This window comes from Triticum aestivum, chromosome 1B, assembly GCF_018294505.1.
Source record: "Triticum aestivum cultivar Chinese Spring chromosome 1B, IWGSC CS RefSeq v2.1, whole genome shotgun sequence".
NCBI lineage: Eukaryota > Viridiplantae > Streptophyta > Magnoliopsida > Poales > Poaceae > Triticum > Triticum aestivum.
In genome coordinates, this window is record NC_057795.1 from 415,213,875 (window position 1) to 415,228,306 (window position 14,432).

The 14,432-nt window shown below is 43.5% G+C and overlaps 1 protein-coding gene across 1 annotated transcript; it reads left to right on the forward strand.

The window, feature by feature from the left end:
- Positions 1 to 751: 751 nt before the first annotated feature.
- Positions 752 to 5,640, forward strand: LOC123128083 (phragmoplastin DRP1E). Its single transcript, XM_044547999.1, has 15 exons — positions 752 to 1,044; positions 1,165 to 1,228; positions 1,326 to 1,433; positions 2,183 to 2,284; positions 2,598 to 2,648; positions 2,737 to 2,798; positions 2,895 to 2,985; positions 3,489 to 3,553; positions 3,637 to 3,831; positions 3,918 to 4,037; positions 4,115 to 4,185; positions 4,262 to 4,487; positions 4,563 to 4,613; positions 4,701 to 5,096; positions 5,174 to 5,640. Exons 1-15 carry the CDS (start codon positions 898 to 900, stop codon positions 5,300 to 5,302), a joined length of 1,878 nt encoding a protein of 625 aa, XP_044403934.1. The 5' UTR covers positions 752 to 897; the 3' UTR covers positions 5,303 to 5,640.
- The last annotated feature ends 8,792 nt before the right edge of the window (positions 5,641 to 14,432 follow it).

A 14,432-nucleotide genomic window follows, 5' to 3' on the forward strand; every position in this document is an offset into this window, starting at 1 on the left:
TCTGTAAATAATGAACAAAACAAACTGTTGCTTACATAGAGGTTTTATTAGGGGATTTGTAAAGGTCGTTTTATAATTTTATTTAGTCCCTTAGGTCCTAGGTAAGAAAATGATTTTCGTGTTCTGTATAGCGCTAAGCCTCCAAATATTGACACAACTTTCTATAAGTTTGTTTTTGTAAACTATATAAAAATAACTAAATGTTTATTTTACCCCCATACACAACTATGCTTATTTTGGTACCACAATTTTTACTGGTTATGAAAAACACCGCTACGCGTCAAGGCAAGATACATCATTCATCAGTCTAGCTCAGGCATAGTCCATCAATGCAGTTTGCTCAGCCAAAAAATATCGGATTGTGGCGCATTACGAAATCAAGTCGTTACGAGACCATCACATTTTCAGTTTTGAAAATGACCTTTTAAAAATCCCTTATCTCATCATGACATCATTCAAACATAGTTTATGAAATACTGACATTTTAAAGGTCCTTATCTCATCCTGATATTTTAAAAGTCCTTATCTCATCCTGACATTTGATTTCGACTTTCTTTTATCTGTACCGTATCTGCATAATCTGATTGTTGATTTTCCGTTGTAACGCACGGGCATACTTGCTAGTAAGCTTAAAAAGTAACTGTTTAGTTTTAGAAACTACTCAAATTTAAAATTTAGGTGACCAAAGCCGCGGCTTGGACTCTTCTTTCTTTTGCGTTTGGCGACTTGGCAGTTAAAATACAGGTCGACGAAGCCGATTCTCAATTTCCACGACAGCAACACCTCTCTGCTTCCTTCGTCCGCAGGGCCTCTCGCGCAGCACCGAAGCGCCATCTCTCCCCATCCCCCTTCCCGCGCCTTCTAGAACCTTCCACCCCAACTGCCGGGGCTGCGCAGATGGCGACCATGGAGAACGTGATCGTGCTCGTGAACCGTATCCAGCGCGCCTGCACCGTGCTCGGCGACCACGGCGGGGACGGCGCCGCCGCCTCCCTCCCCGCCCTGTGGGAGGCGCTGCCTTCCGTGGCCGTCGTCGGAGGGCAGGTACTCCTACCTTCGATCGCCTGTGCTCGCCCCGCCTAGGGTTTTCGTTTCGTGGCTTAATTACTGTGACGCCTGGGTTTGATTTTATTTTTCTGCGCCCGGTTGCGTTCGTACGTGCAGAGTTCGGGGAAGTCGTCCGTGCTGGAGAGCATCGTCGGGCGCGACTTCCTTCCTCGAGGCTCTGGTATGGCAGCGAATCCCGCGTCCGGATCCGACTATTCGAGCTTTTGTGCCGTTTGTTCTGATTGTTTAATTTCGGGGTTGTGCGTTGTGGTTCGAAGGGATCGTGACGAGGAGGCCACTGGTTCTGCAGCTGCACAAGACGGAGGTCGGGGAGCAGGAGTACGCCGAGTTCCTGCATGCACCAAGGCGTCGGTTCACCGATTTCGGTGAGCTCTCTCTGTGCCCGCGCGCATGCAGTTTCAGTCATGTGCAATTGGGGTTTTATTCAGGGGTTATGCTTGAGTAACTAGTAGTAATTGATGCCTGTTTTCTCAATATCTACTTTGGTTTTCCGTGCTATTAACAAGTGCAGTGTAATAATATTTCTATTTGCACCTGCACCAGAAGTTGTATTGCTCACTACAAGTTATGCATAGCTGCATATGTGTCATAATATTCAGGCTGTGGGCACTTGATGATGCAGTGGCTGGTAGAGTGTTATTATATCAAAAAATATGTGGTTTTACCTTATCGATATGGTTGCAATCTTCTACTCCACAAGGATGAGTCAGGTGCAATGGGGAGTTCTAGATAAAGTTCTATGGTCGCACACACTCTCTAGTCTCCACCCTATGTGGATAGCTCAGACTACATTGTGCACTTGATTGTGGTTGCTTAAGTGTTTAGGACATTTCCATCAGTGATTCAATGAGTAGGTGTTGATGCTGAGACTGGCAGCTTTAAACGATTTTGTTTTACCAACCTGCGTCTGGTGCTACTAGTTCAAGTATTATGTGTTTTTGATCAGGCTGATTTGCATATGGCCACATGTATCCAAAAAACATCACACACATCCATCCTTCAGAAAAAAAATGATGTCCTGAATTTGGAATGGCTTAAGTATTTTCATTACTGGGAAGCAACTCAAGTTGATCAGGTGCTTATTGTGTACATGCTGTTTGTCTGTTTTCTGCAGCTCTTGTGCGTATGGAAATCGAAGATGAAACTGATAGATTGACGGGGAGATCAAAACAAATATCTCCAGTCCCTATTCATCTCAGCATATACTCACCAAACGGTATTATACCTTGGGCATAAGTGCATAACTTATTGCTACATTGATGGAGAATATTGCTGCTGGTATTTGCTAAATATAAATTTCCAGTTCCATTTTATATGAATATCACTATAACTTCTCTGTTTGACAACAGTAGCCATGTATCTCTGATTTCATTCCTTTTTCACAGTGGTGTTTATATAGAGATCTTAGTTTATAAACAATAGCATTCATGCAGCTCTTGCATCTTCTTGGATCTTAATCTTTTTCCGGAGGGGTATTACTTCTACATTTTCTTGATAAGTCATTTATTCTACTAAATTGGCTATTGCAGTTGTCAACTTAACATTGATTGATCTGCCGGGTCTAACTAAGGTTGCTACAGGTATGCCAATGTCTATTTTTTTCACATTTTCTGATCTAGTCAATGTTCACAAGGAATTTTCATTCACCATGTTGTCATCTCTTTTCAGAGGGGCAGCCTGAAAGCATTGCCCAGGATATCGAAAACATGGTGCGCTTATACGTTGAGAAGGTACTGCTATTGCTTCAATGGGGTGCACTTGACATACATAAGATGTGCATGTTGATATTTACCTATGGACTGACACGTTCCTATCTTCTTTTGTAGCCAAACTGTATTATACTTGCTATATCTCCTGCCAATCAAGATATAGCAACATCAGATGCCATTAAGCTTGCTCGGGATGTTGATCCAACTGGTATGAACCAAACTTCTGCACTTATTTTGTTGTGATCTACTAATTCTATTATGTGATGGCACAGTCCTTCAGTATGACGTTGAATAATTACGTATGTACTTATGTTTTATACGCCTATCAATGGCATAACTCATCATTTTTTCTGATATCATTTGCTTCAAAGATTTTAGCACCATGGATGTTCAAGATGAAAAATAACAAAACAACATCTTTCTGGTGGAACCGATGCATAACTTAGCAAGTGTTTGGTTTTAACTCCAGATTATTGTGGTCGATTAATGATTACTGAGCCATGTGCGATGTACATTTCACTCCAATGGCTTAGACTACTGATTTTCTTTTCTAATATTTTATGACTTGTTCACATTTGATTGATATTCTCCCCACGTGACAAAATTATCTGTTTGATGCACCTACCATATTTTCTTGCCTATTAATAAAAGCACCCTTTATAGAAAAAAACCCATATTTCTTGCCTGAGGGATCATTTTAAATTTTCATAGGTGAAAGGACCTTTGGCGTGTTGACTAAGCTTGATTTGATGGACAAGGGAACAGATGCACTTGATGTATGCTTCTAGTTTACTTTTTTCTGTGAATTTTGAGCTTATTAAGGACCTAATAATGCCCAATACTTGTTCTTCTCGCTAAGGTTCTTGAAGGAAGAGCTTACAAGCTACAACACCCATGGGTTGGAATTGTTAACCGCTCACAAGCGGATATCAACAGGAATGTTGACATGATTATTGCTAGGGAAAAAGAACAAGAGTTCTTTCATTCTAGTCCTGAATATGCTCATTTAGCCAGCAGGATGGGTTCAGAATATCTTGCTAAACTTCTTTCACAGGTTCGAAACATCCTTCTAGTGTTTTTATTCTTGTTCTTTGTAAGGTAGCAATGGTCTCATCATGCAATCCTGTTTTTATCTCTCAGCAACTCGAGGCAGTTATCAGGGCACGCATTCCAAGCATCACATCTTTGATAAACAAAACTATTGATGAGCTTGAGTCTGAGATGGATCACCTTGGTAGACCTATTGGATCAGACGCTGGGGTAATTAACGGAACTTTTGAGCTAAATTGCATTGGACTCAAACAGACATATGTAACACCATTCATGTACTTGTGCAGGCTCAGTTATATCTAGTCCTGGAGTTGTGCCGTGCATTTGACAAAATATTTAAAGAACATCTTGATGGAGGGTAAGTTCCATTTTGATTATTTCATGTCTTTATTTTTCTTGGTCATAATCTGTAACATGGATATTGAAATATGCAGACGACCTGGTGGTGATCGAATTTACTGGGTCTTTGATAATCAACTCCCTGCTGCTCTGCGGAAGCTTCCATTTGACCGCCACCTCTCCTTGCCAAACGTTAAACGAATCGTGTCACAAGCTGATGGTTATCAGCCTCATTTAATTGCTCCTGAGCAAGGTTACCGTCGACTGATAGAGTCTGCTCTCAGTTTTTTTAGAGGGCCAGCTGAAGCTTCTGTAGATGCTGTAAGATTTCTTCTTCCTGTGGTTCCTTGCTTTGCCATGTTTCTTCCACTAAGTCCCCTTTTATCATCACTTTAGGTGCATAATGTCCTGAAAGAGCTGGTAAGGAAATCAATTGGGGAGACTGAGGTTTGTTTTCTTGCACACTTCAACTCCAACTTGTCACTTATACATTGTGTAAGTTATGTATTTACTGTAGTGATATTGTTTCACAAGGAACTGAGAAGATTTCCCACTCTTCAAGCGGAGCTTGCTGCTGCATGCAACAAAGCCCTGGAGAGCTTCCGTCAAGAGGGTCGTAAAACTACTGTGCGATTGGTTGATATGGAGTCAGCGTATTTGACGGTCGACTTCTTCCGCAAGCTTCCACAGGAGGTGGACAGGGCTGGAACTGGATACCCTGTGGACAATGCTGGAACTGGACCTTCCACTCCTGTTGATCGGTACTCTGACGCGCACTTCAGGAGAATTGCTTCTAATGTGTCCTCGTACATTGGCATGATATCGGACACACTGAAGAATACTATTCCCAAGGCTGTTGTTCACTGCCAAGTCCGGGAAGCCAAGCGGTCCTTGCTGAACTATTTCTATATTCAAGTGGGCAGTAAAGATGTAGGTGTCTTCTTTTGTTGTCTAATATGTTCACTCCTTATCCTTTCAGTCGTCTCAGTGATCAATTTCCTGTGTAGGCTAAGCAGCTCGCGCTACTGCTTGATGAGGATCCTGCTCTTATGGGGCGCAGGCAGCAATGCTTTAAGAGGCTTGAGCTATACAAGTCAGCAAGGGATGAGATTGATGCCGTGTCATGGTCGCGGTGAAGGTAACATACCATGTGCTTGTAATATACTTGCTACCTTAGTTCAACTCATTTTGTTTTGAGAAAGGCCGAATTAGCAGTCGGTTAGTCTGGACTATTGTTGTCAAATCTCAGTTGACAGATCAGTTACCTTGCTGTATATAACTCCCTAGTCTTTTTTTCACCGTGTAACTCCGAGCTATTAGTACGAATATAACAGTTCTGTGTGACTACGGGTAGGAAATTTACAGACTTCTAAGTAGAAGTACTAATTGTTTCTGGTACTTCTTAGTAGGATGCATGTGATCTTTGACAATCTGTATGCGGAGTTCTCAGCATAAGTAATGATCTTTCACAATCTCTGTGCATACTGATGCATATGTTCATTTATTCTCAACTCTCAAGCCCCGAACTTCTCTTTCAAAGAAAGAGCCTATTTCGTTTCCAGACTGTGGACTATGGCATTTAGACTTACAGGCCATTTTGCCCCTTTTGTGCTTCCTTCAGTTTTGGGACCTTCAGAGTTCAGACCATTCATGCCTGCTGTTGGTAACCATCCTGGCCCGGCCTGATACATTATCATAGTCCTCTTGTCAGGAGATTATTACTGCAACTAGATTTAGTTTTGGGGCGCTTTGTTTCCAGGTTCAGACAAGAGCCGCTCTAAAGAAAAACTTAGACAAGAGCCTCGCCGGTAAATCATACATGCACTTTCGGCTGCACATTCTTGGCACAACTCAACCTGCATGTAATGTAGGGCCTGCCTGCCCATCTGATAATTTGTTATCTGTAGCTTTTCAATACTCCAGGAGAACCTGAATTAGATGAGTCTGGTCAAGTTATGGGTTCTTTTTTTTTTGGTAGCATTGGTTCCACGGGATACAAATTGCTCATATTTTTTTCTGGTCGCCTATTCATCTTCAGTAGACTTGACTTTGACGTGTACTCTAGTATGTTGAACTGTCTTTTTGGTTTCTTCGGTGATTCTTCACCTGGTATTTTTTTTTGGAAATGGAGGCATGCTCCCGGCCTCTGCATCATGATGATGCATACAGCCCTCTTATTAAAAATTCAGAAAGTAGCGTCATGATTGTCTTACAGCTCGCAAACGGAGCAAAACAAAAAAAAACAAAAACTGGAAAAATACAAGCTGGCAAAGACAACCGGAGCGGTAAAAATAAGGATAAGCTCTCTAGACTCCTATCCTATTATGCGAACGCCATCCGAACCGGTTGAATATACCCCGAGCCACCATCTCCCATAGGAGTGAGTAAGGACCACGTACAGATCCAAGCTGTAGCTCCGAAGATAACCTGCAAAAAAGTTAAGTTGTGTCGTCTGTTAAAAATCATACCATTTCTGCAGTTCCATATGGCCCATAATAGCGTGCATACTCCAATCCGAATACGAGCTGCCATGTTCTGTTCAATCCCAGCTAACCACGTCCCAAACATAGACGAAATATCTACCGGAGCATTGATATTAAAGGCTATATGAATCGTTCTCCAAAGTAACTTGGCAAGTGGGCAATCAATAAATAAATGTTGTATTGTCTCATCCTGAGCACAAAAACAACACCACGAGTTTCCTATCCATCGCCTTTTAAGAAGGTTGTCCTTTGTGAGAATAACTTGCTTGTGAACAAACCACATAAAGATTTTGATCCGCAAAGGAACTCTAACCTTCCAAATATGCAAAGACCTTGAGAGGGGGCCAGAATTAATCAAATCCGTATAAAAAGATTTCACAGTAAATATCCGATTTTTAGTTAACTTCCATTTTGTTGAGTCCGGCATGTCGGAGAGTCGAACTTCAATCAACCTCCGAACCAAGTGCATCCAGGCTGTCCACCTCTCACCCACTAACGTACGTCTGAGCTGGATGTTCAAGGGGATAGTTTGAAGGATTATACCTACGTACTCCTCCTTTCGTTGCACAATATTATAGAGGGTAGGATATTGTAAGGCCAGAGGCGTCTCTCCTAGCCACGTATCCTCCCAAAATCTTGTTAACATCCTCTTTCCCTTCAATCTTTCGTGAGAACCCTGCATAGAACAGATCTTCTGTTACAACAAATTGACAATGACACTTTCATGCCAAGAGAAGTATCATTGTTGAATGTTGATGACACAAGACATAAGCAATTGGGGTTTACTCTTTTCTCCTCCCCCCTTTTGCTTTCTGGTACTTTTAGTAGGATTCATATGTTTATTTATTCTCAACTCTCAAGCCCCTACCTCTTCTTTCAAAGAAAGCGCACCTATTTCGTTTCCAGCCCATAAACTATGCATTTAGACTTTCTGCTTCTTTTAGTTTTGGGACCTTCAGAGTTCAGACCATTCGTTACCTGCTATTGCTAACTGTCCTGGCCTTACTAAAAGAGAAAAGGTAACCGTCCTGGCCTGGCCTGATATATATTGTCCAGTGACCAGTGGTGCTCTTTGTTTCCAGGGTCAGACAAGAGCCTCCTGGTAAATCATATATGCACTTTCGTATGCACATTCTTAGCAGAACTCAATCTGCATGTGCTGTATATAAGGCCTGGCCGCCGTCTGATAATTTGTTATCTGTAGCTTTTCAATACCACAGAGACGAGTCAGGTCAAGTTTGCTACCGGTTCTTTTGTTCTGGTAGCATTGGTTTCACAGGATACAAATCGAGCATATTTTTTCTGGTCACCTACTCATCTTCAGTAGACTTGACTTTGACTCTGCAGTATATGCTAGTACGTTGAACTGGCTTTTGGTTTCTTCGGTGATTCTCCACCCGGTATTCCCTCCGTTCCAAAATTCTTGTCTTAGATTTGTCTACATATGAATGTATCTATTCACATTTAATGTTAGATACATCCGTATCTAAATAAATCTAAAACAAGAATTTTGGGACGGAGTGAGTATTTGCTACAGACTCCACGCTTTCTAGAGCTACGCTTTTCTTTCCCGTCGATCTTTCACGAGTACCTTGCATGAGCATTTGGGGTTGACTCTTTCTCCTCCCCTCTGGTCTCAGGAATTGGCTGCTTTAAAACAGGCAATGAACCGGTCAAATTCTTTACCGACAGAACTTTTCGGCCCATTAAAAAGCAGTAGCTCTCCATGCATGGACTATCTGGTATAGTTGCACAGAACTGTTATCGTTGCCAATTCATAGCAGCATAAATGGCCATGCAATGTGTCGCAGTCGAGCATGATGGTAATGTCCGAACGAACGATCTCAGACCGTCTCCTCAGAGCGACTCCAACGCGTTGACTCAAACGAATGCGTGCGCTTTGTCCGCTTTTCTTCTGTTTGGGTTGGCCAGACGGACTTGCGCGTCCAATTTTTCATTTGGGTCGGCAGGCGCAAACTCCTTTTTACCGGAGGGGGGATGTACCGGAGCCGCATCCGTTGTTGGCGTTGTTTGCGATTCGTGCATAGTCGTGGTCCACCTTTTGTATACGACTGTATTTCTATTACCCACCTTTAGTATATCACTGTAGTATGTCAGGAGGATGGCCCACTATTTATACTAGCATGTCAGTTTTGTCAGCCCAGCATGCATTCAACCGTTTTCCTCTCTCCCCGCTCCCAAACAAATCCATCCTTTTATTTTTGCTTACAATTTTAGATGGTCATCATATTTCACATTAAAATTTCGTTATAGAATTTTTTTATAGATTCAAATTTCTTGCAACATGATCTTCAGAACAAGATCGATCTTGAATATTTTAACATTAGATTTCAAAATAACATGTTTCATAGTCTTCAAAAAATATCTCGTTTCATAGATTTCACCTAGTTCAAAAAATAAATTTCACTAAGTTCATAGATATAAATTATTTCAAAGAATTGAGACATATATTTTGTAATGAGTGAAATCACTTTTTACAAACAAGTGAAATATAGTATTTCAATTGAATGAGTGTAATATATTTTCTGAAACTAGTGAAATGGGTGAAATCTATCTTTTGTAACAAGTGAAATCACTTTATTGAAACAAGTGAAATATAGTATTTCAATTGAATGAGTGTAATATGTTTTCTGAAACTAGTGAAATCAGTGAAATATATCTTTTGTAACGAGTGAAAGCACTTTCTTGAAAGAAGTGAAATTTAGTATTTTAATTGAATGAGTGTAATATGTTTTCTGAAACTCGTGAAATCTTTCTTTTGTAACGAGTGAAATCACTTTTTTAGAACAAGTGAAATATAGTATATGAATTGAATGAGTGTAATATGTTTTCTGAAGTAGTGAAATGAGTGAAATCTATCTTTTGTAACGAGTGAAATCACTTTTTTAAGACAAGTGAAATATAGTATTTCAGTTGAATGAGTGTAATATAGTTTGAGATGAGTGAAATAATCGAAATACAATAATATTGAAATATGATACATAAAATTCAAACTAGTCAAAATGCATTCAAGATTGGTCTTGTTTGAAAGGTCTTATCGTCCTAGAGTCGAATATATAAAAAGTTTTAAAAATGAATATTTGGTTCAAAACGTATCAAGTATTCAAAAATATGAGGATGAAAATTAATCCATGTGAGTGTATGGAAAGAGAGGCTGCATGCATGGGTCGTTCATCTCCACTCTAACTCTCTCTCCTATGTGAAAAGCCCGAAAAGACATGCAATGCCAGCTTTATCAGCCTGGACAGTTGTATTACAATTGTATAAAGGTACCGCTTCGTTCACTGACTTATACGGACTCAGGCCGCACGGATCTTGACGATAGTGACCAACGGCGGATGCGGCTCCGGTACATCCCGCCTCCGGTAAAAAAACTTAGTCGGGTCGGCAGGTGCGTCCAACGGGAGGCTGACTCATTTATGGCGCCGAGATGGGGATGCGCTGCGCGTACAGATGTCAGTCGTGCAACCGCCGAGATGTGGATGCGCTGCGGGTACAGATGCCAGCCGTGCGGCAAGTTCACATCTGGATACGACACGGGCTGGCGGTACTGCCACTGCCACCGCGCCTGGTGGACTGGGATGTGCAGCCGCTTCCGCTCCCGCGGTGGTGTGCCGCGCCTAGCTGGCGGCGACGTAGCAGGGTGACTGCGGGAAGAGCTCGCTCCGGTGCCGAACCTTCCCTTCTTCCCTCCCTTCCTGTTGAAGAATCGCATGACTGGCTGGCTAGGGTTTTTTGGTCGCCAGCGAGGGAGCAAAGGTGGCCAGATGTGGACGGGGGTTGTGGATGAGGCCGCGGCCCCGCCGCACGCGTCCATTAAAAAGGACGGACACGCGGCCCTTCTACACACTGTCAGGTGGGCCCGGTGTTGGTGGTCGTCATAAATATGACTGCAGGCGGTAGTTGGGCGGCGGATACCGAGAGGACGTGTGGCGCGTCCGCGCCGACACATTTCACGCGGATGGTTTTTAAAAATGGGTTGACGTGTTGGGCTAGTGTTTTTGTCCGCGGCGACTCAAATGTACGTGGGCGAATGAAATGGATCGCTTGGTTGGAGTTGCTCTCGTGGACAATTATTTTGCATACAATTAGGTAGAACCAAAAGGAGAGGATCGGCGGTTGTCGGCCATTATATGCAACACAGTTTACTACTCTGCTAGCATCTTCGCATGTGATGGCCGGCCGTGAACGAGCGATGTCTAGTCGCTAGTGCGAGTAGTAAGTTTATGTCGTAGTAGTTCTTGTGCGGATTTGGTGGTTGTGTGCTGCTGCCTCCTCTATTTGCTGTGCTAGCACTGTTCGGGTTTAATCCGTCTAACGTAGTTGTGGGACATGCCTAGCAAGAACACCTTACTCATTGCACATCCTTGCATAGGATGTTTTTTTTCTTATACATTTTGTTCATGGCATTGCCTTACTTCTGTAGATACAGAGTTTGTTTGCTTGCTTTTATGATTGAGAGCTTTCTGGGTTTTTTCTTTTTGAGGGAGAGAGCCTCATGAATATTGGCTATTTGCATGCAATTCGAAAGTCAACAAAATTCCTTTATTTTGAGGATAAGTTTGGCGACCAATCTTTCAGAAAGTTTTCACATTTTTCTGTGGTGCAACTAAACAATATACTACTACTATGTGTTGCATCTTCCTGTGTTTTGAACTTACCACGTACTAGAATACATATACATTTCAGATTTTTTTTACATTGCCGCGTTTACTAAGGCCATGTTTAGATCACCGTTTCTCTTTTGAATACACTTGTAAAAAGTACACACCTGCGCCTATCGTTTCAATTCCGGTTGGAATTTGCACAGAGGCCAGTAACTTACATGTGTAAGTTATACACCTTCATATTGAAACACAACCATTCCAAGCACGGCCTTAAACCTCAAGGTATAAACTTCCCTGGCGGCTGGAACCCAAGCCGCCGCCAGGAGAGGCCATCTTTCAGCGCCGTCCTCCGGTGGCTCTCCTCCGCCAGTGACCTCGGTCGTCGGTGAGAAGAAGGGTTGCTGGATTCACATGCGTGGATCGTTTTTACTTTCTTGTAGTCTAGGTTTTTAGACTGTTTATCGTCTTGGCTTCAGCGGTGACGATGACGACGTTGAATAAAGATTCTTCGGATCCTTTCTTGACGAGGTCATCGGTCCTATGGTTGGGGATGGATTTGGAATCCAGACTGTTCAAGTAAGGATGCCGTGGCGGCGGCGGCATGCTCGTGGTGGACCTGTGTCCTCGGGCTCCGTCGTTGTGATGGCGTTTGCTCCAGTGTCGGCGTGGAGCTTGGGAGGTAGTTCAGAAGCGGATGCAGATTGTGGTCTACATCGACGACATCTGGAAGACGGAACGTGTGTTGGGCTCGTGGTTCGTGGATGGCAGGTATGATTTCCTCCTTCGGCATCTTAGTCGTGTTGAGTGCCAAATCTGGAGTTCAATGGCGTGTCCGAGGTGTTGCCCCGGTCTGATTCGTTCAACGACAATGGCTTCACTTTTGGCGAGTCACCTTGAAGGTTCGCAAAGCTGTATATCAGCAATGGAGCCGCGGTCGAGCTCGGGTGAGGAGGTGATCCGTCATTTTTTCTTCGGTGGTTCCTGTTGTGGTGCCGGAGACAGGTGACGGACGTAGGTGTCAAGTTCAGAGATGTTCTGCTATCTTTTTAGTTTTGTCATATCGGTCTTTATGTGACTTGTACTTTGTTCTTTATTATATGAATAGCAGAATGAGACATCGTATTACCATGAAAAAAAGTCTCGGTAAATAATTGTTCCGAGCGTGTTACATAAGAGGTGGACAAAGGGCCATGTGTGCTCTCGTCTCCTGTCCGCCACGTGCCGGGCAGGAGGATGCTTGAAGCGGCTACCACCCACCGGCATGGCAGAGAATATCGCGGTCGCTGTTGGCATGTCGCGTCGCCGGTGCGCTTGACGCGGGCGACGGAACGACCCGTCGGCGTCGGCGTCTCGCTCGCGGTCATGGTCCCGCGCTGCTCCCCACTAATAATAAATCTATATTGAACTGTTCCACGTAAAGGAGCACGCACGTCGATCAGAGAGGGAACAGTTGGTATCAGAGACGCAACAGTTCGTCCGAGCGACAGATCAGCCCAACTTGCCCATGCCCTTTGCTTTGCGCGGTCAAGCGTGGCAGCCCTTCTCCGACCGACCGCGTCGGCGTCGGCGTGGAGGGGTGGTACGGCACTACTCCAGTTATCAGGATCTGCGGTTCTTCTTACCAGCGCGACGTATCTCTGATCCAGAATCCCGGTCTTGTAGAATGCTGGATAGGTGATTCGCCGCATCTTGATCCCCAATCCCGGTCTGGTAGAATGCTGGATGGATGATCCGCCGCAGGAGTTGTCACAACTCAAATGCTCCCATCCGATTCCTCTCCAACAAAGGGAAAAAAGTCTAGCTCCCTAAAAATATGTAATGTTTATCATTTTTTGTTATCCTTCTTTTTTAGAAAAGTATGCTTGTATTCTTATCACGAAAAGCACCTGAACCAGTACAAACCCACACTAACACACGCAAGTTCAAGCAGTAAAACTAAGAAGCATCCTAAAACAACCAAGAAAAACACGAAGAACTCCAGAGCTCTGTGCCATCACCCATGAACATGGTGGAAGATTCCTGTGAATTTTTTTTTACAACCAGACCCAAGCATAACATCATCTTCAACCACGACATCATCGCCGCCACACTGCTCAACCTTTTCTTTGCTTCGGCACAAAAAGGACAAGGACACTTGGATCCAACAAGCCTGCACTAGTCTTCGCCATCTGTGGCTTTGAGTACCGCCATATGTACTCCTTCCAAATGAAAGAAACTATGATCTGGTTCTAGCGTTGTGGTCCGGCCAATCGTCCGGACAAAGCAGGACATCCCTCCAGCAGTAGCACAAAGAAAAGGGACAAATAACAGAAGTAGATCCTACCAACGAGGAGGAAGAAGAAGCTCCATCTCCACAAAACCACCAACCACCCCGAGGACTTGTGCATCCAATGTCGGTCGACCTCTAGACACAATAACCTGCGACCTCAACGAGATCCGGGATCGCCAACCCTGCTGGCTACTAGACGAAGGCAAGAGGCCTACCTGACCGTGTACGAAGCCCGGGGAAACTTATTCAGACACGACAGCGTCACAACGGCCTCGGCAGCGTCTCCCTCAAACCCTATTATGTACACGACCGACACAGACCCCCCCTCCCCCCGCGCAACCGGCCAACGGAGGGAACCAACGGCGGTGGCGGTGGAGCAGCGCGGTCGCCTCCTTTTCACCTTGGTGTAGATGGGCTCTTTCGTCTTTTTTTGTTATTTGTAATGTACATTAGCGTTAAGAAACGGTTGTTATGGCATTGTTGACCATACCTACAAGATACAATGCCACACAATAGTGTGAATCCAATCGAAAGTGCTACTTTACTCCTGAACACATATGCACTCCGGCCATGACAGTAAAATCCGGAAATAGTAAGAAAAAAATATAACATCATTTTTTTGGCAACAAACATTAGAAATGAGTTGGGCATAGGAGATATGCTCAAATTAAATAGAAGGTGTGAGGCTTTTGAACCTGTGTTGTTTAGTTCATCACTCGGGGTACTGACCAATCAGACTCCAGGCCATCCTATGTACATGAAAAAATTCATGGTTGTCTGGGAGAAGCATACAAAATAAGTAGTCCAAATTGTTTAAAAGAAAACCATTTTGGGGCATCAATTTTTTTAAATCATTGCAAATGTTTTTCTTCTCAGAAATTTACAC

Bases quoted from the DNA above. Each gene is read 5' to 3' on its own strand.
- LOC123128083 (XM_044547999.1), top strand. From the start codon at position 898: ATGGCGACCATGGAGAACGTGATCGTGCTCGTGAACCGTATCCAGCGC. The intron at 2,799-2,894 runs GTACTGCTATTG...CTTCTTTTGTAG, and splicing joins TGCGCTTATACGTTGAGAAG to CCAAACTGTATTATACTTGC. The intron at 2,986-3,488 runs GTATGAACCAAA...AAATTTTCATAG, and splicing joins TCGGGATGTTGATCCAACTG to GTGAAAGGACCTTTGGCGTG.